Source organism: Lepidothrix coronata, unplaced genomic scaffold, assembly GCF_001604755.1.
Source record: "Lepidothrix coronata isolate B3197 unplaced genomic scaffold, Lepidothrix_coronata-1.0 Scaffold300, whole genome shotgun sequence".
Taxonomy (NCBI): domain Eukaryota; kingdom Metazoa; phylum Chordata; class Aves; order Passeriformes; family Pipridae; genus Lepidothrix; species Lepidothrix coronata.
In genome coordinates, this window is record NW_016690480.1 from 226,103 (window position 1) to 249,035 (window position 22,933).

At 38.0% G+C, this 22,933-nt stretch overlaps 1 protein-coding gene across 1 annotated transcript in view; it reads left to right on the plus strand.

Annotated features, from left to right (window-relative positions):
• The window catches only part of JAZF1 (JAZF zinc finger 1), a 191,485-nt gene that overhangs the window by 86,650 nt on the left and 81,902 nt on the right, over window positions 1-22,933 (plus strand). Inside the window, exon 2 of the mRNA XM_017837265.1 lies at window positions 16,635-16,707. Coding sequence (XP_017692754.1) covers window positions 16,635-16,707 — 73 coding nt within the window. The remainder of the gene's footprint in view (window positions 1-16,634; window positions 16,708-22,933) is intronic.

Consider the following 22,933-nt stretch of genomic DNA (forward strand, 5'->3'; position numbering starts at 1 on the left):
GAGATTTAGATTAGATGTTAGGAAGAAATTCTTTACTCAGAGGGTAGTGAGGCACTAGAACAGGTTGCTTAGAGAAGTTGTGGTTGCCCCATCCCTGGAAGTGTTCCAGGCCAGATGAATGGGGCCCTGAGCAACCTGGTCTAGTGGGTGGCATCCCAGCCCATGGCAAGGGAATTGGACCTAGATGCCCTTCTAACCCAAGCCATTCTATGATTTTGTGACTGTAAAGTATGACTGTCTTAATACTGCTAGTAATAATGTAGGCAAATGGCACCTTGTTTTTACTGGAACTCTGAAAAAAGTGTGTTTATGGGAAGGTTTTGAAGTACAGTTATGCTCACATCTCACAGTCTGTAGATACTTAGTTGGGCTGGCAAATATAATTTAGCCTAAGCAGTCTTAGACTACATCTGTAATTTTATGCACAGCAACCAGAAGAAGGGTTGAAGCAAAAAAGTAAAAATAAATGTGAATAGAGCAAAGAAATTAGTTTGTCAGGACTTTTAAGCAGTTTGTGACTGAGCTGGAAATTGACCTTGAGGTCTTTGATCCTAGCCAGTGCAGAACATTCACTCTCTTATTTAAAATTTGGATGAAAATTAACTTCGGTGCTTAATAATTTTCTTTAAGGTAAGCTTTACCATTAGTGTTAGTGGGCTAATGTGCAATGTTTTTCAAGTTTCCTCATGACAGTTCTTCTTCATATTGGCTTTAAAACTGGAGGAAAGAAGCTGGTCCTTTTATACCTGGACTGAAAACAACACCTAGAACTTATTGGTTGTGCTGAAGACCAGGACTATGTCCAGACTTACTGTAAGAAGCAGAAAAGGATAGAATCAAAGAATATGCTGAGTTGGAAGGTACCCATCAGGACCATTGAGTCGGCCCTGTGCAGGACACCCCAAGAATCACGCCAGGTGCCTGAGAGCATTGTCCAAATGCTTCTTGAACTCAAACAGGTTTGGTGCTGTGACCACTTCCCCAGGGAGCCTGTTCCAGTGTTCGGTATTCTATGTCATCATCTAATCTGTTCAACAAAGTCCATGAAACTCTCACATCTGCTTCACTTCTTAGGGGTCCTGTCTTACAGAGATACGGCATAATGTGCTGTCTCCATGTCCACCACTCCAGACAATGTGCTAGCTAGTAGGCTCCCTTCTTTGTTTGTCACACATAACTGGGTTTAACACTAGCTATGGATTTTTTGCTGATGGCATCCATTCAAATTTCATAACATGCTCTTCATCTCACATTCAGAGCCCAAGTCTCAGTGAAACCACTGAGCAATAATTGCAGCTATTGAGAATAGTTAGCCAGAGAATCCCGAAGTTCCTTTAATAGACGTGGCAGATACTACAGTGTTCCTTTCCTCTCCCACTCCAAACTTAGTCTCTGCTTGTTGTACAGCAGAGAGGTAATTTACATAGGCAACACATGGGGGGAACTACAGCTGCTGTTGAGTTGTAGAAAAAATAGTCTCATTTCCTTTTTGGTAAATTAAGTGTTCAACTGGAGATTAAGAGCCATTGATTTCATGTGGGAAAAGAAACTGATTAGCAATAACCTTTCTCATGCCTGTCAGAGGAAGAGCTAGTGTGTGGGTTCCCCAGACCTCTAGTTAGCGTGCTCCTCCTTTTGACAAATACCTCAAATTCTACCCCCACTGTTAACTTGCCATATGTTAATAGCAACAGGGAGATGAGATCTGGAGATGTTCTTCAACTTGGATTTTTGTCTTAATTCAAAAACATCACATAGAGGTTCAAGAAACAGAGTTAAAACCTTTTGTTAAGAGCTGATTTTTTCCCTCATGGGTCTTGGTGGTTTGATCTGTTAATTAAATGGTTCATACAGGTCTTTTCCATCTCCTGTATCAAAACCTAAATTTGAAGCAGCTATTTTAAGCTGTCTAGTGTTCTCAGGAAAGCCTTGCTACTGTCTGAAGCTGTTAAAAATGCACTGAAAAGAATTTATGATCTTGGTTCCTTTGCAGCTGGAGTGCCTTTTAATATTGCAAAACATACTGATTTATAATATTAACTGGTAGCTGCAGAGAGAAGGCCATTTATTGCATAGACATGAAGAATGGACTATTGTATTTCCAGCAGACACTACCTCAGGCTGCAACATGACTGTAGTGCAGTCTCCTCCTGTCATCCACCCCTGTCCAGTCAACCGATGATTTAACACTAATTGATGTTAGACCATGTTCCCTTCCTGTGCCTTCCTTTCACAATCCACTGATTTCTTTCCATTGAAGTCAGGTTGCAATGGGTTGTCAGAGTACTTGGGTCTCATCCTCTATTGGAATTATATGCCAGCACTTTCAGGCTTGGAAACTGGTGTTTACCCCAGTGATATAACAATAGAAGAACTTGTATTTTGACTGCTCATAGCGAAATTCTGCTTATCAGGGCAATATAGAGGGCATTTTTGACGGCTGTCAGTCTGGTACATTTCACTGATAATAAATTTAGTCAAGTGTTCTCCAAGTATGTAAAGTAGAGAAAGGTAGATCTAATCAGGAAAATATGTAAGCAAGGCTAATTACCTCATCCAAATGGCAAGCCTGGCTGCTGAGATGATGCAACGGACAGTTAGTGCTTGGCATGGGCAAATTTCAGCTAGCACTGAAAGAAATCTTCTTTAGGTACTTTTGTTTGTTTGTTTTGATTTCAACTCCCTTCTTCTTCCCAGAAAGAAGAAAAGCAAAAAAAAAAGTTATTAATGTTTCTGGCTTCGGGGGTGGTGCTGACATGGGAACCCTTGGACAATATGCAGCTTTTTCTTTGTTATGGGGATTTTCTAAGCATCTCGTCTGCAGTTCATTGCCAGACAATCTCAGTCTCCCACTGAGGTGGTTTGTTTAAGGTGTTTATTTCCATACTCTTTAATTCATGCCACCTTCCCCACAGTTTTCTGTCATAGAAGATGTTTGTCTTCTTTTTGACTAGGCTATTGGGTCGTCTACTGACTGCAGTGGAAAGCTTTAGAGCTAGAATAAATTATGAAGGAGTTACTATGCATTTCTCTGCTTCTCACTGCAAATCAACACCACTCTATAAAGCAAGAGGTGAGCACACTGCCAGTGCACTAAGGAATGAATATTAGACGCTGCTAAAATCCAAACGGAATGGAGAGGGAGATATTTCACTTAGCTTTAGTAGATGTAATTAGTTAGAGACAGGAGTAGTGAATAGAAAAGACTTATTGAAGGGACAGGGAAAATGCTTAGGGGGAGGGGAGCATTCTTACTAGTGATCTTAATTTTTCTTGTAATCTCTTGTAATACTTGCACACCATGTTAGTCCTGAATATAAAAAGAGTTCAAAGCAACTTTACTTAAATATCCTGACAGGAATGCGTTATATTGTCCTGATGCTGGTATGGAGGTGTCTGTTGAACCTGGAGAAAGATTTTGTTGCCAGTTGGATTCTTTTATTAATTTGTTTAGAAACAGCTAACCAAACAAGCTGAACAGGTTCCTTTTATTAGGCCATACCGTTTTAAATAATCATTCGATGGAAATGTTTTAAAGAGTTTTCTTAAACTTTTAATGCTATTTCTTGATAAAAGAGGAACAGACTACAAATAGGAAGGTACCTGCTGTTGTGTGTAGTAACATACTTGGAAAGGTGATATTAGTTTTCTGATTTTATATGAAATTACATTTTTAAGATGATTATTGAAATATGTTTTGTGAAAGAACTATTATTTCTAAAGTGAAAGTGCCTTTCTGTACAGATTGGCAGTCTTTTGAGACCAAATTATTTAATGTTCTTTAAAGAATTTTATGAAACTGTTTTTAAAAATAACACCAACAGAGTAAGTAACAACATATCTGAATAAACACTGAGGCAAATTTGTCAGTTTAAATTGCCCTCAAATTCAGCATCACAACCTTTATCTACTGTCTCCACTGTATCATATTCCTCAAGTAATTTTGATAAATGTCTGCTGTGCTTTTTGTTTCATAATTGAGTGTTGATCAGAGGAGGAACAGTACAGAATAAAAATAATATTAAGATTTATTGCTGTAATAATGGATAATGCTATCAACTTCTAATGGTTAATTGCTGTTTAGTAGCAACAATAGTAGAATTTAGAAGGTACTATACTATCACTTTAGAAAGTAATTTTCTTTGTCAGCAATTAAATGTAAAATTAGCAGCTGGATTGCCTAGAGGAATGTGCATCTTTTGTTTGAGATACCAGGAAAAGTGTGTATATACGGTAGATGTTTATGTATCATTATCTGAAAAGTCTTGCTTGACTTTACAATGTCCTCTTCCCTACTTGTGTCTAAGTTCTTGATTCTAATTATTTATAATGCATAAGAGTAGCAAAATAACTGGTGTTCTGGAGATTCTGAATAATCCATTTTTCAAATGACCACAGACTTGTAAATGCAGTAAACTTAACACTGTTTTGTACCACAGCTGTGCTACCTTTGAAGTTCTACTGAGTTAAGAGTGAGGCCTCGCTTGTCTGCACTCTTGAATCAAAAATACACATTTCAAGGTCATGTACAAAAATAAGAACAGATTTTTTTTTTTTCTGTACATAATTCAATGCAAGGAGAAATTTTCCTCCTTGTAGGAAATTTTCTGTTTCATGTTTTTTATCTTACCTTACCTTCCCTTTACTTAATGAAAACTGATTTTTGACATATCAGTGCATTTATTAGATTGCTTGATCCTCTTAGGTGTCGCTGAGCAGAAAATGAACTTTCTCTGCTCAGAAGCCTTCCTGAGCTTGACTTGTGTGAACCTGGAGCACCACTTTCACCTGCCAAAAGTGCAGTGCCTTTCTGTTGCTTTCTTTTACATGAGACTTTAAGGAAGTACAGACACTTCAGCTTACATGAATGTCAGGGAAACTGTGGAAGCCAAAGAATGACATGTAATATTTTGGGAGCTTTTCAAGTGAATAGTCTTCCTGTTAATTGTAAATACTTCTTTTTTATTTATTATGGCAAGCTAACTTTGTATTAATTGGTGTGTCTAATTGATTAAGAATTCTATTTCAAATTTCTATGTGAGAGCAAAGATAGTGTTAGAATCTTAAAGGAATTGGTGACTTATTGTATAGCCTATGTGTTCACACCGGTAAATTATTATTTTTTGTTAAATGATGCATGTTTTTGATTGGGATAATAAAAACAGAATGTGTAAGAACATACCATAGTCTTAAAACATCTTTGATTATTAAGCTCATTTATTTCCTGAAATCTCTGCTTAATGTCAGTATTTTTAGGCTTTTATTTTCTATTTTAAACTGAGCATTTACCTTTTGGGGGTTTTTTTGCCTTGCCTTAAATTTTGTTTTTCAGAGGCATTGAGGCTTAACTCAATACAATCTGATTTGGGTTTTCTCTACATTGGAGCTCCAGGAAGTAGAAAAAACACCTCAGTACCTTTCTGTAGAAATGACTGGAAATAAATAGCTACAGGGGAGTGACACAGTATTTAAGCAGTGGATAATTTTGTAGGCTCTAACAGGGATGTTTTAGTGGTACCGAGTGGCAATAAAGGCTGAGGCTGCTGCACGGCTCTTCTGTGAGGGTGACCCATCAAACCTGCCACATTCTTCGGGGAAACCAAAGGTTTGTGTGCCCCGTGTTTCATGGCAGGTGTTATGCTCCGGTTTTATCAGAGACCCTTGGATCTGACTGACTGCTCTGGCTTCCCATGACAGGAATAGGTTGTTGTTATTTTTGTTACTGCTGTTGTTAATCCTGTACCTCCCTGTCAACTTTCTCATCACCACTGGCATAGAGCACCCAAGGGGCTATGCACCTGACAGAAATGACAAATTAATAATAAAAAAATAACAAAATTGTGTAAGGCACAGTATGTCCAAATGGATTTTGGAAAAAGACATTTCAGGAAATAAAGGTTATCTGAGCACCTGGCATTCTTATTCGTCTGGTTCCCATCCTTGCTCCACCTGGCATGGTTGCCATCTTCTGGAGGAAGCATCTCTTGAGTAACACAGGGCAATGATGCCATTTCCTTCTTCCTTACAAGAAATTGTTTAGTTTTCTGCACTCCCTGTTCCTGTCAGTAGGAAGTAAAGATTAGGAATCCTATCTGTCTCTTAAAAGACTGTGCGAAGTAGTAGCCCAGAAGGTGAGCTTCTTATAGTAATTGTAGTGACTCACGGGAAAATATTGTCGTTTCCTTCTTATGCAACCCTCCCTCAAAATAAACCAAAAAATCCCTCAACCGCTGTTTGCAGAGGAGTGAAGACAGAGTAAATAACTGAGAGTAAAAAGCTTTCCTTTTTCTTTCCTGGTAAAGATGAAGAGGTTGAACTAGTGAAATACTAACTGCAGTGCTTGTAGCTGTTCGTTTTAGTGTTTCCAACCAAAACTAGAAGTGGCCTGTTTCCAGAGACACTTGAAAATTTAGTGCTGTGTTGATAGTCTGAAATGGAAATCTTCTGACATTGTAAATGAAATATGTACCACTGCAGTTCAGTTGTGGTTTAGCTGGTCATGGAGTTGGGATATAATCATATTATTTTAACTCCTGGAGATCATTACTACTTAAGGAAATAAAACCCTCAAGCATCAGAACTGTCAAGATATATATTTTGAAGTTTTATTTAAAGTAATACTAGGTTTTATTTATTTTGGAATGTTTAACCAGGTTTTCATTATTAAAACTAAATGAAAACAGAGTTTTGCGTATTTGAGTAATATTAATAAAAAGGCAAAACACAAACCTATAAATTTTCAATTTTTTTGATAGGGAAACTAGCTGTTTTGAAATAACTGCTTGCTTTATGCAAAACTGTTTATCCTAGAATATGGCTTTAAGCATATACTCACCTCACATACTTGATATGAAAAAGCGGAGCCTTGTGGTTTATGTAAAAATTGCTCTTCCACTACTAGTTACCAAGTTTTGCCCAAAAAAAGGCCAAACCTCCCAATGGATTTGCCTGGGCCAGACCTGGGTTCTCCTGGAAACCCACAGAATTAAACCCTCAATCAATCCATTACCAACTCTAAAAATTTATTTTCTTATAATTTTGGCAAAACACTGAATGCAAGGTGAATGCTCTTCATTTTTTTTTTTTTGTCAGCTACCCGTTGTGTATGATGGGTATGACCTTAGAGAGGGGAGGAATGTGTGAACTTTGGAAACAGAGGTTTTTGACTGAACACCTAGAAAATCTGCATACAGGGCTGGGTCTGCTTTGGAAAGCACCCTCCAACCCTTTTCCTCCATGCTCTCCAGTCTGTCAGCGCAAGGAATGACAAACGCTTTTGCCTTGGATAGGCAGCCCTGTACTGGGTTGCCTCCGGGAGCAAGGGGGGGCACAGCCAGCCAGGCAGAGGGGTTTTGTTGGCCTCGGCAATCATCTGGGGAGGCAATACAACTCTGTCAGGCAGAGAAGTTCTTTCCATGTGCTCCTGCTGTGTCCCAGTTAGAGGGCTCTTCGAGCATAGCCGTGGTGTTACTGCCGGTGTACTGCTCAGAGTACTGAGCATAGTCAGGGCCTGCAAACGTGATTAAAGAGACCATCATGCTGGTGTGTGCATTTCAGGGGCCAGTGCTGCATGTCATGAAGGTGGTTTTATTTTTGTTTCAGTATAGAATAATATCCTTAAATCATGATTTTTTTTTTTAAATAATTCTAGGGACCTTCCCCAATCTGGGTAAATTAGAAATGATTGCCTTTCCACAGTGCATGAATTTTCAAACCTCTCAGACAAAAGAGACATCACAGTGTGGTGAGGAATAAAAATGGTCGCTCAATTACTGAAATGGGATCGTTTTAGAGATTACTAATAATATATCTTACGTCCTGTGTGCTTGACTGTTAAGTGCAAATGGACCTTTTATTTACTTTCCAGTGGCATGTCATGAAGTTATTTCACTTGAATTAAATGTTGGGAAATTCTGTGAAAATGGCAGTCTAATTTTTCTCTACGTCAAGCTTCATTATGTTATATTTGCGCTTAAAAATTGCAAGCAAGTTCTTAACATTTCAAGCACTTAAAAATTTAATACATCTCACAATTTAAAAATTAAAATAAAATAAAGCAGCAGCAGTCTTTCTTTTTTTTTTTCCTTCCCTAAGGGACCTTTCCAGCACTCTGCTGATTTCCTGTTGATTTGATTCATGAATATTTTACCTATTGAATGAATGCATTAATGATTACATTTAGTTGCAGCAATAATTGTATGTTTCAAATAAAACTAATTAGCATAATAAGTGGAAAAGCACCATGGCACATGAAGTGTGCCTGCAGTTTATTACATCTGAAAGATCACGAAGACACCTTTTTGACATTTGTAGCTCTTCAGCCGGTTACCAGCAATTATGTTCTGTTTGAATAGAAATTAAGTAGCTGATTTACAGCATTACTTTGTCTATGCTGAGACATAAGGTACCAAGGAGATTACTTGGGTGTCTTCAATCACAGTGCACAGTATTATTTCCTGAAAGAGTTACGGTTATACCCTCCTACACAGCTCTTTGCCTTGTAGTTGCTGCTGGAGTTTTCTTTGGGTTTTCAGAGGAGAGGGTGCATAGGACATGACTTAAAAATGGGTTGGTCAGGTGCCATTCCTTCTGCCAGAGACAACTGCAGAGTGTGGATGGTAGCCTGTTGTTCAGGTGTGTCAGAGGTCTGAGGGAACCCTCATGGACTGGGCCGTATCTCCAGTCTGCACTGCTTGTAATGGGATGAGGAAAGACCACAACTTGAATTTCTCTGCTGAGAGAGGATGCTAGTTGTGCTTGCTTGCCAGAGGGAAACCTGCTTCCCAGGTTTTGGGAAAGCTAAGAGAATGCAGGATGGTACACAGAGAGCTCACACACCTTGTAAGGATGGGAAGGGAGCTGTGATGTTGTTCCTTACAGGCTGCATATGACCTTCAAGACTGTATTTTACTCCCCCTTTTTATTACCTTTTAAATAAAGAATTTAATAAATTCTGTACTTGATGTAAAGCAAGTAAGCAACTTTGGGCAAGTTCTGGTCAGCTAGATTGCCTCACAGAGGAACAGAGGAACAGATCAGTTGCTTGGATCTGTCCACTACCTTGTGTTTGATACTACCCAACTTCAGTTAATGCAAATTATTTTGGGGATGGAGGATTGGAAAATTCTCTTAATTTCTGGCGAGAGAAAACTCTTCTTAAGGCAGTGGGTTATCTGTAATAAGGATTTCAAGAGTAGCAAATAAACAGATAAAGGCATGACTAAGTTGATCAAGTGTTTGGTTTGAGCACTTCTGTCCTGTTCTTATTTATGTGTTATTTATATATAATATATGGCACTGGGAAGTTATGCACACTCTCATTTTTCACTTTAATTGCCTATTTGAAGACAGCATGACAGATCCAAAGGTTGCTTTCAGCAACCGAGGAGCACTGTGATCACTTACTAGTGTGCAATAATTAACTTAATTGCAGAAATTAGAACATTTTAAAAATTGAGGATCTGTGATTGCACTCTATGCATTCTTTCTCTTTTCTGTTGTCCATATCTGAAATACATTTTTCCTACATATGATTATATCACAATATTTTTTAATGAAAAACACTTCAGAAAAACCTTCTTCAGAAGGTTTCAAAATCCTTGTGTTTATATTTACTTGGTTATCTGTTTTTTAAATTAAAAATTAAAAATGTCAAAGTATCATCACACTTGTGTTCCAAAAATCCTTTTAATATCTGTGCATTAAATTAGTGCATGTGAAGCTGTAATCAGAACCCTTTTTGGCTGGACAATGGAAGATGAGGCACAGCCATTACTTCTAGAAGTTCACAGCCTGAATTAAATAGTACTATAAATAGTATTGAATAATAGCAGCTAGCAAGGATGAAGTAGGATTGCTCCAAAATAGTGTTCTACTCTTCTTTTTGCTGTAAGACCAAAGCATAGATTTGGTTCTGTGTAGGTTATCTGAAATACCATATATTATTTTCTCACCCAGCAAGATACCATTTTCTCATACGAGAAAGCTCTGAGTTCTTGTCTCACAGAGTTTGTGTTATAAAATGAAGTTTCACATGTGCTAGTCTAAGACAATGAATGCTTGCTATTGGTTGTGATGTTCTTGGAGGTTTTTTTGCTTTAGTTTTCAATAGTCTGCTTTTGAACTTCTGTGACCCCCTTTTTTATATGGTTCCTCTGCAGTGATGTCTTCTGATGGCATCTTAGAGGTTCTGCAGTCATAACACTCACCGAAGCTAAAATGCTGGAATGGTGTCCCTGGGATCGTGGTGTGTTTCTGATGAAGAGGTAGTTTTTACAAATTACCATTTTCTGTGGGAACTTCCACAAGGACTGCCTCACTTCCTTGGGAGGTGCACCTACGTGAAGAGACTAGTGTGTGCTAAACCAGGGTGTTAAGTCAGCAGCTGCTTTCTTTGCCTTCCAGCTGCCTGTGTGTGCATTCTCAATGAACACTTGTTGGCTTCTCTTATTGAGGCAGCCTCCATTTAAATAAACCTTCTGTTTGACATTTCCTTTTGCTAACCACTTGTCTACATGTGTAATATATAATTGGCAGTTACTAAGATTAATGATAACTTTTTTGTTCTTGCAGGCTTTAGGAGAAGTCCACAGTGGTTTAGCTTTTGGACTTCAACCTCTGATGCTTGACCTTGTTTTAGGACTACATTATTTTTTCGCTGTAATGCAGCAATTGCAATCAGTCAGTTGCTGCATGGGAAGTCCACAGGCCTGGTTTGAGCAGCAGCAGTGCCAGTACAGCACTGTCAGCCTGAGAGTCTCCCAGCGGGCCAAACTTTTACAGTTTCATGACCTCCTTGTAATACTTACATGACCTGTGTCTTAAAGGGTTTCTTTCTTCATGGCTTCATGCACTTCCACACAATTTGATGGGGGAAATAAACTGATTGCAGCTAACTAACAAATTTTTACAACTCTGGGATAGACCAAACAGGCAGAATTCTATACTAAAAAAATACTCTGAAGCCTCTAGTGGTCACTGAAATCGTGAAAGTTGAAATGTAGTGTTTTCTTGTTTGTACTTGCTGAATGTAGCTGAATGTAGCTTTCTTAGTTATCTATTTAGTGGAAGCTTAATCTGGAAGTGTGAAAGAGTTTGATGTCTGATCTGTTCCACACAATTTTGATAAGTCCATCTCTGTGGCATTTAACACCTTGATCTTGGAAAGAACTTAAACTTGTGCTTAAATGTTAAAGGTGTTCTTGAAGTCAGGTAGGTTAAAAATTCACACAGAATCATGATATTTATTCTCCAGTGTTCTGTCTTTGAAGTATAGAGCATCATCTCTTTTTTGGGGATGAGGGAATTTTTTTTTCTATTAAAGATCTAAATAGGCTACTGTGTTAATATCTATAAAATCACAATTGTCTGTGGTTATTTTTTTTTTAATTCATAAGAAAACCTGAATAATTCTGCATTTGGAATTGAGACTGTGAAATTCATAGTGGCTTCCTTGTAATGGAGGTTTCAGATGGGGAGCGGTTTCCAGTAACATTGAATTTATCTGTTTCTGGCTTTTTAAGCTACATCCACATAAGAACAATTGTGGACTTTTGAGGAAGCCAACAGAAATATTTGCCTTGGCATCATTAGTGAAGCAAGCTAGTTTCAAGGGAAGTGTGGGTTTTAATTAACTAGCTGAGCTGACTTATATCAACCAGTTTCAAGGCCAAGTGAAATATAAGACAGGCACTCTGTGAACCTGCTGGTGGGCAAGCAGAATGTGTGTATGGATGTTCTGGCAAAGTCAGTTGTGAGACTGTGGGACCTCTGTGTTGGCAGTTTACCCCAGTGTGATCTTGCACAAAAAGGTGAGATTATCATAAACATCTCCAAGTGACTTGAGAGAGAGGTCATATTGTAAGTCCTTGGTTCTTGCAAATATGAGTTTTAGCACTTTTAAAATTCTTTGCAGGGCTGTTATTTTCATAATATTTGAGGCATTTCGTTACTCTTTTTGAGATTAAACAGAAATGGAAGTAACACCCTTGGGTTGGCAAGGGGAGTTTTGTTGTATCTGGTAGGGTAAAAACTTGTTGCTCCATTATACGCAATGAAGATGTGGCATGTATTTTTGTGCAGAAATATTTACGTAGAACAGAGTTATATAATTGAAGACTGTACCTACACAGGATGTGTATGCCTTTTTTATTATTTGCTCTCTTTGAAATACTTCACTCAGTTAGGATTTTGCAGTGCTTTCAAGCTACAAGGTATTTCTGTGTAATGAGGTGATTTAGTAATCGTAGAACATGCTCCACAGAAAATGCCTGGCTTTGTGTGAACAGTTCAGAGATGGTACAGTGCAAGTTGTGATCTCTCAGCCTTAATTATACACTCATACTACTTGTCTGGTTGTGCAGTATGAAACAGGTTGTGAATGTGAGAAATTGGAGGGGTCTAATCCTATAGATGATTAGTTGAGTAACTATCTCTCTCATGAATCTTAGCACCAACACTTTAGTCTTTTAATAGTGAGGTGGTGGGACCCAGAACAAAACCTTGTGGTAGTTCATATGAGATCAAAATTTTATTTTAATAATATTTCATTAAAGATAAAGAGAAAAAAAGGAGGGTTTCCAAAATCTAACAACACAGTAAATTAAGAGGACATAGCTAAAAAAACCCCACAGCATTATAGAAAGTAATTCTTCCCGCTGTGGAGCAAAATCAATGGAACATAATGCTTACAAAAAGAGACTAAGAATGAAGGCAGGTAATGTACAACGGGTGGCACTTTGTTTTACCAGATTTAAAGTGTTACTGCAAAACCAGTGAAGCAGCAAGTCTTTGATATCCCATGTTAATTCAAGAAGCAAGGGTAACTAGTTAAAGTAGTGTTAATCAACAAGTCCCTTTAAGATCTGTAGTAGTTATTTTATGTGTGGTAGATATTTTTCTTATAAGAAAGGAAACTCAGATCAGCCCTAGGTTCTACTGCTTAAATACTTTCAAGAAAAGGTTTGTCATCTGTGAGTGTTTAATCCATTACAGGTGTCTGTTTGGAAACTATTTAGGCTATTTTGGGCTGACTATGACCAGTCTATGTGAGTTTGAAGAAACATTGACTAAACATTTAAAGTTTTACAGGACCATTTTGTGAGATTGACAGCAGATTTTTGTCTCCCATGCTTCTTGTTTTGGAGTCAGATAGTTGAGAGCGTTGGCTGATGTATAACATCCTGTCAGTGGGGTAACACATGTTCGAAGACGTGCTTTGGGCAGCATGGATGGTGTTAGAAAACATTGCTAGTGTCTATATAAATGTGCTTAGGCATGAGAGAAGCAGAGTGCTGGAAGTCCAGGTTTGAAGGTTCAGCATTAGGGAATACTGCTGCTTAACCTCACTGTAACCGTGTTTGCTATCTTAGAAAAAAAGAAAGAAAACAATGCTAATAAAATGCCAATTACTGTCTTTTTTTTTTTAATCAAGCCTGGCATGGCTGTGGACTTTTTTTAGTTGCTAACAACATTTATTCACTCTGTGCTCAATAGTGTGCTAACTGACATCAGGAATGTAAGCAGAGACTGCCTAAATTGGAAGTAAGATACAATAAAGGGGGTAGGGAGGCAGGTAGAGTCAGAGGCTGAAGGGAAGAGGGCAGTTCAGGGAATGAATTGCATCTACGTTCAATCCTGCGGTACGAGAGTGAACATGTGGTTATAGACATCTCCGTGTGATTTTTAACTTGTTCTTATACCGGGAGAGGAGAGCTGATAGTGAAAGCAGAAGAGACCGACGGAGGGCAGGATGTGTAGAAAAAATTGGGGTTAGGAAGGGGCAGGAGAGAGGAAAGGCATGGACTGAGGCTAGGCAGAGGAAGAGGGAATGGAGGCAGGAAGGAATGGACTGGTGGCATTTTTAGACCGTGAGAAAAAAGCTGGCAGCGATGAGCCAAGTGTGCACGTGCCCTGGATAGCAAGGCTGTGCAGGTTTTAGGTGGATACAGTGGAGCTGCCGGTGTGGCCTTTGTGCCTCTCCACCTGGGCAAGGGCTGTGCCAGGGTCCCATGACTGCTGTCAACTGTGACACAGCTGGCCTGGTTTCTGCTCTTCTCTGAGGGCCATGTGGTGGCCCTGACACAAGTTACTATGCTTTTTTTTTATATATTATAGCTGAGGAAGAGAAATAATATCCAGCAATGTTATGTGTAGTTCCTGCTACAGTACAGAAGTGAATGTAGCGTTCTCATGACTGACAACCCAGCAGCTGGTTGCAAGAGAAATAAAAACACGTCAAGCATTTTGAGTGCTGAATTCATACAAGATTTTTTTACCACATCCTGGATTATTTCGTGGAATTGGGATATACAACAAAATTGACTTGAATTACATGTGAAGTCTGATACATGTCAGGAGGAGGGATAGAGAGATTGAATGGAGACTGTGCAGTGTATTTCTCACGTGTCAGGCAGCATCTACTATGAGACGGGAGTCTGCTTTCTCTGAGTGCCAGCAGGCAAATTTCTCTGTGCTTTGATAACACACTCCTACAAAAGTTATGGGGCTTTTGGATTTTGTCTTTGTATTTTCATGCTCAACTGGTGTTATGGTGAGCAGCGGAAGGGTGGTTGGCTCTCCATTAGAGCTTTTCCTGGTCCTCTCCCACAGATAATGGGCAGCACTCTGATGTAAACCAGCTCCAACTTTGTCTCCTTCAGTCACAGAAACTGTTGTTTATAGGTGGAGGTTAATCCCATTTAAGAACTGGATTAGCAAAGACGTAGTCATTTAGCCACAGATGCCTAAACTTAGGTTGAGGCAATTCTCAGATAGTCCTGGCTGGGATTAACGCTCTGCAGACATTCTGGATCAAGACAGTTTCACGGCAGGCCATGCACCACCAAGGTGTAAATCTAAGAGAGCTCACCATGACAGCAGTTGTGTTCTTGGCCTGCTAGCTGATGGGTTTTAAAGCAAGTAAAAGATCTTTGTGTGTTGTGTGAACCTAACTTCCTCAGAGAAGCGAATTATAAAGATAGCATGGAAGACAGCTGATGCTTTGCTGTCTATGGAGCATGGTGTGTTGGCAATTACTGAAGAATTTTGCCAGGCACCAGCAAGATCTGCTCCTCTTAAGGATAACAGACTTGGGGTTGCTGGTTGGATTGGCACTTGTGCTTTTATCTCTCTTCTCTGAACTTTCTTAAGCGTTATTTATCTCCTTAGGGACATATTGATAAAGGCATGTTAGCAAATCCTGCAGCCTGAGCTGTGCGGGAGCAAATGTATGAAAAATCACTAGGATCAGTCTGAGCTTTGAGAGGTGGACATGGGATTCTTTTCTCCCTGAATAAAGGCATTATCTGCTTCAGCAGTGGTGTGACAAATGCACCAGCCCTCAAGCACAGTCCACATTCAGTTCAGTTAAAAATCTTCCTTTAAGACAGGGCACCAGAGGCAGATTTCAAAATAACTGTATCTTGTTTTAAAACCCACTAAAAGCAGCTGATCAGGTCAAACTAATGTGGCTATCAAGATAATGAGTTTTTGAACATTAACAATGCTTAAAATTGTAGGAGGAAGCAAGAACAATCCAAAATACAGGTTTTGCTTGGAGTTCCTCTCCCCACCCTGCTTCCCACCGCCCCCCCCTCAAAAAACACAAAGTAGATACTTCTCAGAAATAAAAGATGGATAGCAGAAGTGCTGCTGTGGGGAGCCATTTAGTAAGGGCAGGTTTTATTATTGATAGTTAAAATGCAGAAGTTGCACCCAGAATTGCTTTTAAAGTAACACATAAAACATTTTGTTAATGACTATGCAGTAGTCTGCACAGGCATGATGCACACTTTCCATTGGGAACTTTTGAAGACTGTTTATGCTCAGCTCCTAAAGGTGCCTATCTGCTATGTAGGGCAAGGCTGTATTTGAAACCTCAATATAATCCTGGTTTTTGGTATAAAAAAACCTGCCTAAACTATGGACATGCTTCCTTGGCTTTGGTTTCATAAATTTAAACCAAGACTCCTTCTTTGTTAGAGAAAAGCCCAGCTTAACTGCAAAGAACAATGAAAACAGTGATTGAAACCATATTTTTTCATTTGAGTGAGAAAGAAAGTTAGCACTCAAGGGAATTTTGATGTGTTTGCTTCAGGGCTTTTGGTGGGCAGCGTTCTGCTTGGCAGGCATTTTGCTCCAAGTGCATTTTTTGTATGACTTTTCTGATTGAGAGCTTCAGAAAATAAGCTGTAGAGAAGGGAGAAAGCAAAACTCAGAGAAAAGTATCGAGGCCCAGCAGAAGAGATCTAATTGCTTTTGAAACATCTCAAAATGTGTCAACCATATTTAGAAACAGCTACATTAAAAAAGAAGCAAGCTTGATCCTTTTAACACTATAAATCATGGAAAGCAGTGAAAACTAATATTTATGAGGGGAGTTGTGAAAGCTGTGTGACAGTTGGAAATTACATCACTGTTGATGTTTCAAATTCTTGTGTAAAGTAATGCAATGCTGTGTTTATGAATGAATGAGCAAATGATTGAGCTGTGCTAAGGGTAGTCTATATGGATAAACTGGATTGAGCTATTTTATATCTCTTGTCTTTGCTTATGTTACTTTGCAGGATACAGTCCCGTATGCTTCAATGTAAATACAGAAAGCTCAGTTCAGTGTATGTATTTTTTTATTCCAGATACAGACCCACGTGTATTAGAGAAACAAGAGCTTCAGCAGCCAACCTATGTTGCTCTAAGTTACATTAACAGGTAAGTGTGGTTATTTTTCAGGTATAACTGAGCTCAGCTTGCACAATATGTGTATATATGTTATGCCAAAATGGCATGCTTATGGATGCACTCTGTTTTGTTTCATGTTATATGACACTATTATAACACCTGTTTTGGAAAAACGGTTGAATTAAAATTTAACTGAATTTTTAATCACTTTTGCATAGGGCACAAGCAGCCCTTCAGCTGCACAGCTCAAATACTTAGGGGATGAGGTTTTAACTTGTTATGTTTTAGTTAAATCCCGTGCAAAACAAGAAAATTGCTCTTGGCTTAGTTTTTTATTTTATTGTACTTTACACAAGTGAGTAGAGAAAGATTTTTTTTTCAATCAAAAGTGAAATCTACCTATTTTTCACAGTACTTCAGAAATTTTTCAACCATAGTATATATATCTTTAAAAATCTTGTTTACCAGCCCTGTATAACCTAAAACTTGAAAGCAATTAAGAAATTCAACCATTTTTTAAAGCATTTATCTAAGTAACAGAGCCTCGGTTTTCAGTTATTGACTGATGGCAGTACTGAAACCTCCAGAGTAATCCAGGACGGAGGAATGGAAGGGCTTCCTCTGTCTCAGCCTGTATTATGGTAAAGAGCAGCCTAAGAAGCTGCTCCTTATTTTCCTACTCACCTAAGTGCTTCGAAGAATTTATGGAGGTAGCTCAGATTACTTTCTCTCTGGGAGGAGAGGGACCCATGGAGCATGCTGCTTGGAAGGGAAAGACGGCCAGGTTTTGTGCAGTTGCAGTGCCCTTTTTCAGTGTGTTTGCCAAGCTGTCTTCAATCCTAAATGAGCACTGTACAAGTATAATTCCTCATTTAAAACCCTTTTTCCTGTTCTAGGTAAATCAACATGCTGCTATTCTGGGATTATTTGCCTTCTTTTATGTCATACTGTTTTTTTTTTTATCAGGTGTACTGTGATTGAAAGTTCCAGTTTTGGTTGAAAGTTGTATTTTGGAAATGCATTTCTCAGAAAATAATCTGTATGGGATTATTGGGTTCTATACATGGAACAGCAGTTTTCTTTTATCTTTGCTCTCTAGAGGATGAGATACAAACTCATAAGCCTGGAATATTAACCCAAAATTTAGTTCAGGATAGACTGAGTTGATTCAAACTCTCATGGGTCATACAAAATGCAAATTTTTTCTTTCTAATTCTTTATGTTAAAAATGGGGAAAAAAACCCAAAACCAAAAACCAACATACTTTTAAAACCACCAAATCAACAGTTTGACTTTGTATAACATTTGCTGTAGAGAAAGAATATTGATGGTTGTGTGGGGGAATCATACTTCGAGGTATGAAAGTAAGAAGTGGTGTTCACTTGGTGAAATGACAAAATTTTCTCCACCACATGAGACTGTGATGATTAAGAATAGCCAGTGCTGACGTTATTTCCTACTTGCTCTTCCTGGAGACAGTCCGACCCTTTAAAGCCTATTATGAAATTAACCGTGACCATTTTTAGCACTTAGTTCTGTTGATCTCATTTAACATACAAAACTTTTTTTTTTCCAATATGTAGGCTTGGTATGCATGTTGGTATGTTTCCCTCTTTCCATCATGTACTAGGACATATTCTCTTTTTGCTTCTGTGGTTATTTTACTTTATGTGAGGAAGGGGAAAGTTTGGGTTTTTTTAAATCAGAGGAAAGCTGTTTTAAGACCACTGACTTGACCATGGGACTTGACATGTTTTAAGACAATAGGACTTGACTGTCCAGTTTGAAATCAGAATACTTTTAAAGTAGTTTGAAAGTGATACCTCATCTAGATTTCATTATTTTACTACCCTTTAAATTGAGTTCTGTGTGACTTAGTTTTAGTTACTACATATTTTATCCAAACTTTCTTACTCTATCAATTCTGAAAAATAATGCTGAAGAACTGAGTTGTGTTGTTTGTATAGTAAAACCCAATCTGAATTGACTCTTAAACCAGCTGCTATTTAATTGCTCTTTTAATTGTATTTTAATTTTTTCCAAAGTGCTGATCTCTTTCATCGAACCACCTGCTCTATGCAACTCAAGCTCTTGAGGGAGCAGCAATATCCATTACACTACGAGACATGCCTTTCTATTTCCCTCTACATATGCCAGAGCTGAGTTCTGCTTTGTTGTCCCAGGCTATGAACTCAGATTTTGTAGCTTAATACATGTCATAAACATGTTACATACTGTTAGATATCAAACACCAGATACTGCTGCACTTTTTTTAAACCCGTGCTTTTATGGCTTCCAAGTGGAACTGAACTTAGCTCAGTTCCTGCTGTGAGTTACAGACCTTAAAACGATCTTCCTCTGTAGGTTTGTATATTCAGTGTGTTCTCTGTGGGCCATACGGTCTCATGGAGCCTGGGAAAACAGGGACTTCTGATTCTCAGGGACTTTCAAAATTGTATGATAAGATGTACACTAAATATATGTTGTGGTAGAAAGATTAAATGGGTGTGCTTTATGCTCTGCCCATTGCCCTGTTGTATGGTGGCTATTATAAGCTAAAACAAAACATATATCTGGGTTGCCTGGCTTGATAGCTGGGAGGATAAAGTCTCAGTAAAACAGATAGTAGAGAAGGAAGGGTACAGGAGTCTCTGTTTACAACTTGAAACATATTCTTGTTTCTATTTCCCTTTTACCCTGGTTATTTTCTCAGGCATATTATTGTGCCAATACTGTATGTGCTCTGAAGTTCTGAAATGCCCTTTGGATTGTGAATGTCTGAATCTATAAGGCTCCATCTCTTTCTCTGCTGGAGATTTACTGCCATTACAGCTTTCAGTAACTACACACAGATGCAGCTTCCCTAGTGTGTGATCCTCATGTAGACAGATAACATTCCTTTTAAAACTGGTGGACGAAATATAAATTATAGGTCATAATGGTTTGTTACCACTACATCAAACACTTGGATAAGACACTGACTGAATTGCCACAAATCCCTTTCTCAGACAAAGTTTAGTGTAGCCTTAATGCAGTCCCCAGTATTGATGACTGTTCCCTGCTTACTTTTGGTTTGGTTTCTTAGAAGTCAGAATTGGAATCAATAAAAGACACACTACAGCCAAAGCAGATGCAGTTAATCTGTTTCCGTCCCATAAATATAGGAGAGGTTTGTCTGCAAGGAGTTCAATGGTGCTACTACAAGAATGGGACACTGGCTGTGATCTGTCAGGAGTAGTTGCCAACATCCTCCAGTAGTCTCTAGAGGTATTTCCTTTGTAGATGGGTCAAGATGCCTTTATATTTTGTCTTGCATTGAAATACAGTGGTTAGCTGCAATGATTAATATTGCTTATACTGCTACTTAGATGCAGTATATATAGCTTTAAGTTAATGAACATGGCTATGAATTTTGCTTGGTGTTTATTGGAACCTGCATAGTGTTGTTTGTGCCTCTAAGTGTGTTAGTTGGTCTTTGGAGGTAATGGCTCTGAAAGCTGCTGTATGACCTGCTGTTGCAGCATATACTGTCAAGGCTTTTACACTTGTGCAGTCTAATGGAGAGAGACTTCTCAGTATTCTCATATTTGCAAGTTTGTTTAATATGCATACTGCTGGTTACCTGTTAATGATGAAAGCAGCTGTTGTGGGAGTGTTTGTTTGTTTTTTTTTAAAGGCAAAACATTATTAGCACAAGTGAGAAGACAACAGAGGCATACAAATAATTCCTTTGTCTGAAAAGGCAACGTTAAAAAAGTTTTCAAAATAAAGAAGATTTTATTCCAAAACTTAGTGAATGAAAAATTCTTTACAATTAAGTTTGTAATGGATGTATTTCAACTTTGAAATTGTAACTACTAGAAATAGAAAGAAAACATAATTTTTTGGAGTAAATTCCTTTCACTTTGGAAAAGGAAGGTGGGAAGTGCCATAGTAATTTCTATTATTGGGAGCGTGTACCATAAAAAGAGCAATTAATTGTGTATTTAATACAGTTTCTATGAAATACATTTTTCTTAGATACAGTAATTGCTTTGCTTAAAAAATTTTGATTCTGTTGGGGAAAAAAAGGAAAGTAGAATGCACTTACAACTGAAACTAAGCAGTCTTAATTATATACTGTTTCTACTGCAAATCACATAATGGCTATATTAGAGAAATGTTGAAAACAAAGACTGTTGTAATTTTAAAACTTTTTTAGATCTACCAAAATACTTTTAATTACTTTTATTTACTTTTTAATTACTTCTAATTAATCCCAGGTTCTTTTAAATAGTGTTTTTCTATTCATAATTGAGGTTATAGAAGAAAGGTTATATAATAAAACATGTTTTAAGCATCGATCCTGCAAGCAGTTGCAGCACACTGGTATGAGCGTTTTAGGTGTTGCCTCTGGGCAATTTGTTGGTAAGGCTGTTGAACGTCTGTAAAGTTTATTCTCCTGCACAACTGGGAGCACAAATGAAGCCTGTGATCAAAACTGGATGACATTCTTGGGTGAATAGCCCAAGATTATCCCTGCACATCTCTGAACCAGTCGTAACATTTTTGCTTCTCCCTCCAGATTTTATTTTTAACTGGCAAGATTTTGCCTCACTGTTACCATTATAAATCCTCTAGGCTTCAGGCTTCTGCTCCCACTTCTCTTTCATTTCAACAGTCATTGACTTCTCAGGAACAGATTGTCATACTCTGCTTCCTTTTTCAATACCACTAGAAATAAAATAATAATTTCTGTGAGAATATGCATTTGTGAAAGAAATTAATTGCATGTAAAGTTCTAACCACTGCAAACTGTCCCTGTGTCTTGTCCGACTCACTAATTCTGGTTCTGCTGCTATTACATGTTTTTTCCACGAGTAAGATTAACAACCAAGACCATAGGATTTAATGCTCATTTGAAAGTTATTTTGAAAAAGTATCAAATCTTTAGGTAATGATATGTTTAGTATTCACTATGTTAGTAAAGCAGTAACAAGAAGAATTATTTGGGTTTGGAAGTAATGCCCTTTGACTACATCTGTGTGGTTTCTTAGCAGAGCGTCCAAGCCACACGATACTGCTCCGTTATTTCTTTGGCCTTAACTTTTTAAGGTACTGTGTTCAGTGCTGAATCAAAATTTGAAGTGGTTCTTACTCCTTTCTATACGGGAGTTTCACTCTTGCCATTGACCACTTCTGTTCATATTTGTTCTTTATAACTAGGATTATGCTGTGTGTTTATTTGGTATTCTCTGACAGTTGGTTCTGTGTATGCATTTAGTTGTAGCAGTTAAATATGCTTTCAGTGAGTATAATGATTTATGCTTAAGTTACCTAGCAGCATTTACAGCTTTTGCAACACGTACTCTTCCTGTGGTTCTGCTCTAACAGATTTTCCTGGGGTTACCTATCAGCAGTTAAACAAGATAATCAAAGACTTACCCTCTCAGAGGTCATACCCAGTAACAATGTGCCATCAAAATGCTCTGTAGAACATTGTCTCAGCAGCAGTGCAAATCCTGTGCAAAGCCTGTGCTTTAAGTCGCTTGAATAATTTGTGGAAGACCAGGATTCAGCTTTCTCCTCTCTGATTCCTTAGGAGTGTTTTAATCATAATACTGTTGATTGGCTTGGACATAGTTTCTCGTCTTGACATTTCTCCTCCTTGGCTCTTGATGTCTTCATTCTGTCATTGTAAGGCTGTTGGGGCACAGTTTGGAACCAAAGTCATGAAACTGGAGAGAATTATGTTTATTTTGCCTTGCTTGCTTTCATAATAAATGCTTTTGCAGAAGGCATATGCAAAATGAAACAATTCTGACACAGTGAGCAAATTCCTCTAAAACAAGTGTTCAGTGCATCATTCACCTGATAAACAGTAAATCAGACTTCAATTCTTTGTAATTAATTCAGGCCTAAGATTTCAACTTTAAGTTGTATCATTGGTGGTACATAATAGATTGAGACATGCTGCAAATAAATATATAAAACCCCTTAAAATTTATTTTTAATCTCAAAATATATCATGATTCAGAAACAGAAGGGTAGAGAAAAGGAAGATATTTCCTTTTCAGGAATTCTACTATAGATCAGTTTTTCTGCACAGGAACATTTGAGCCAGTGAATTTGATAAACTGTTGTCGTGCCACCTGTTTGGATTTGCTACATTTTATAGTGCCTAGTAACACAGTTCTTGCCCTTTGTCTTAAAATTTAACTTTTCTTTCCTGTAACTGTCTTATATGAATTGAATATCACAGCTTTGTAAAAATGTA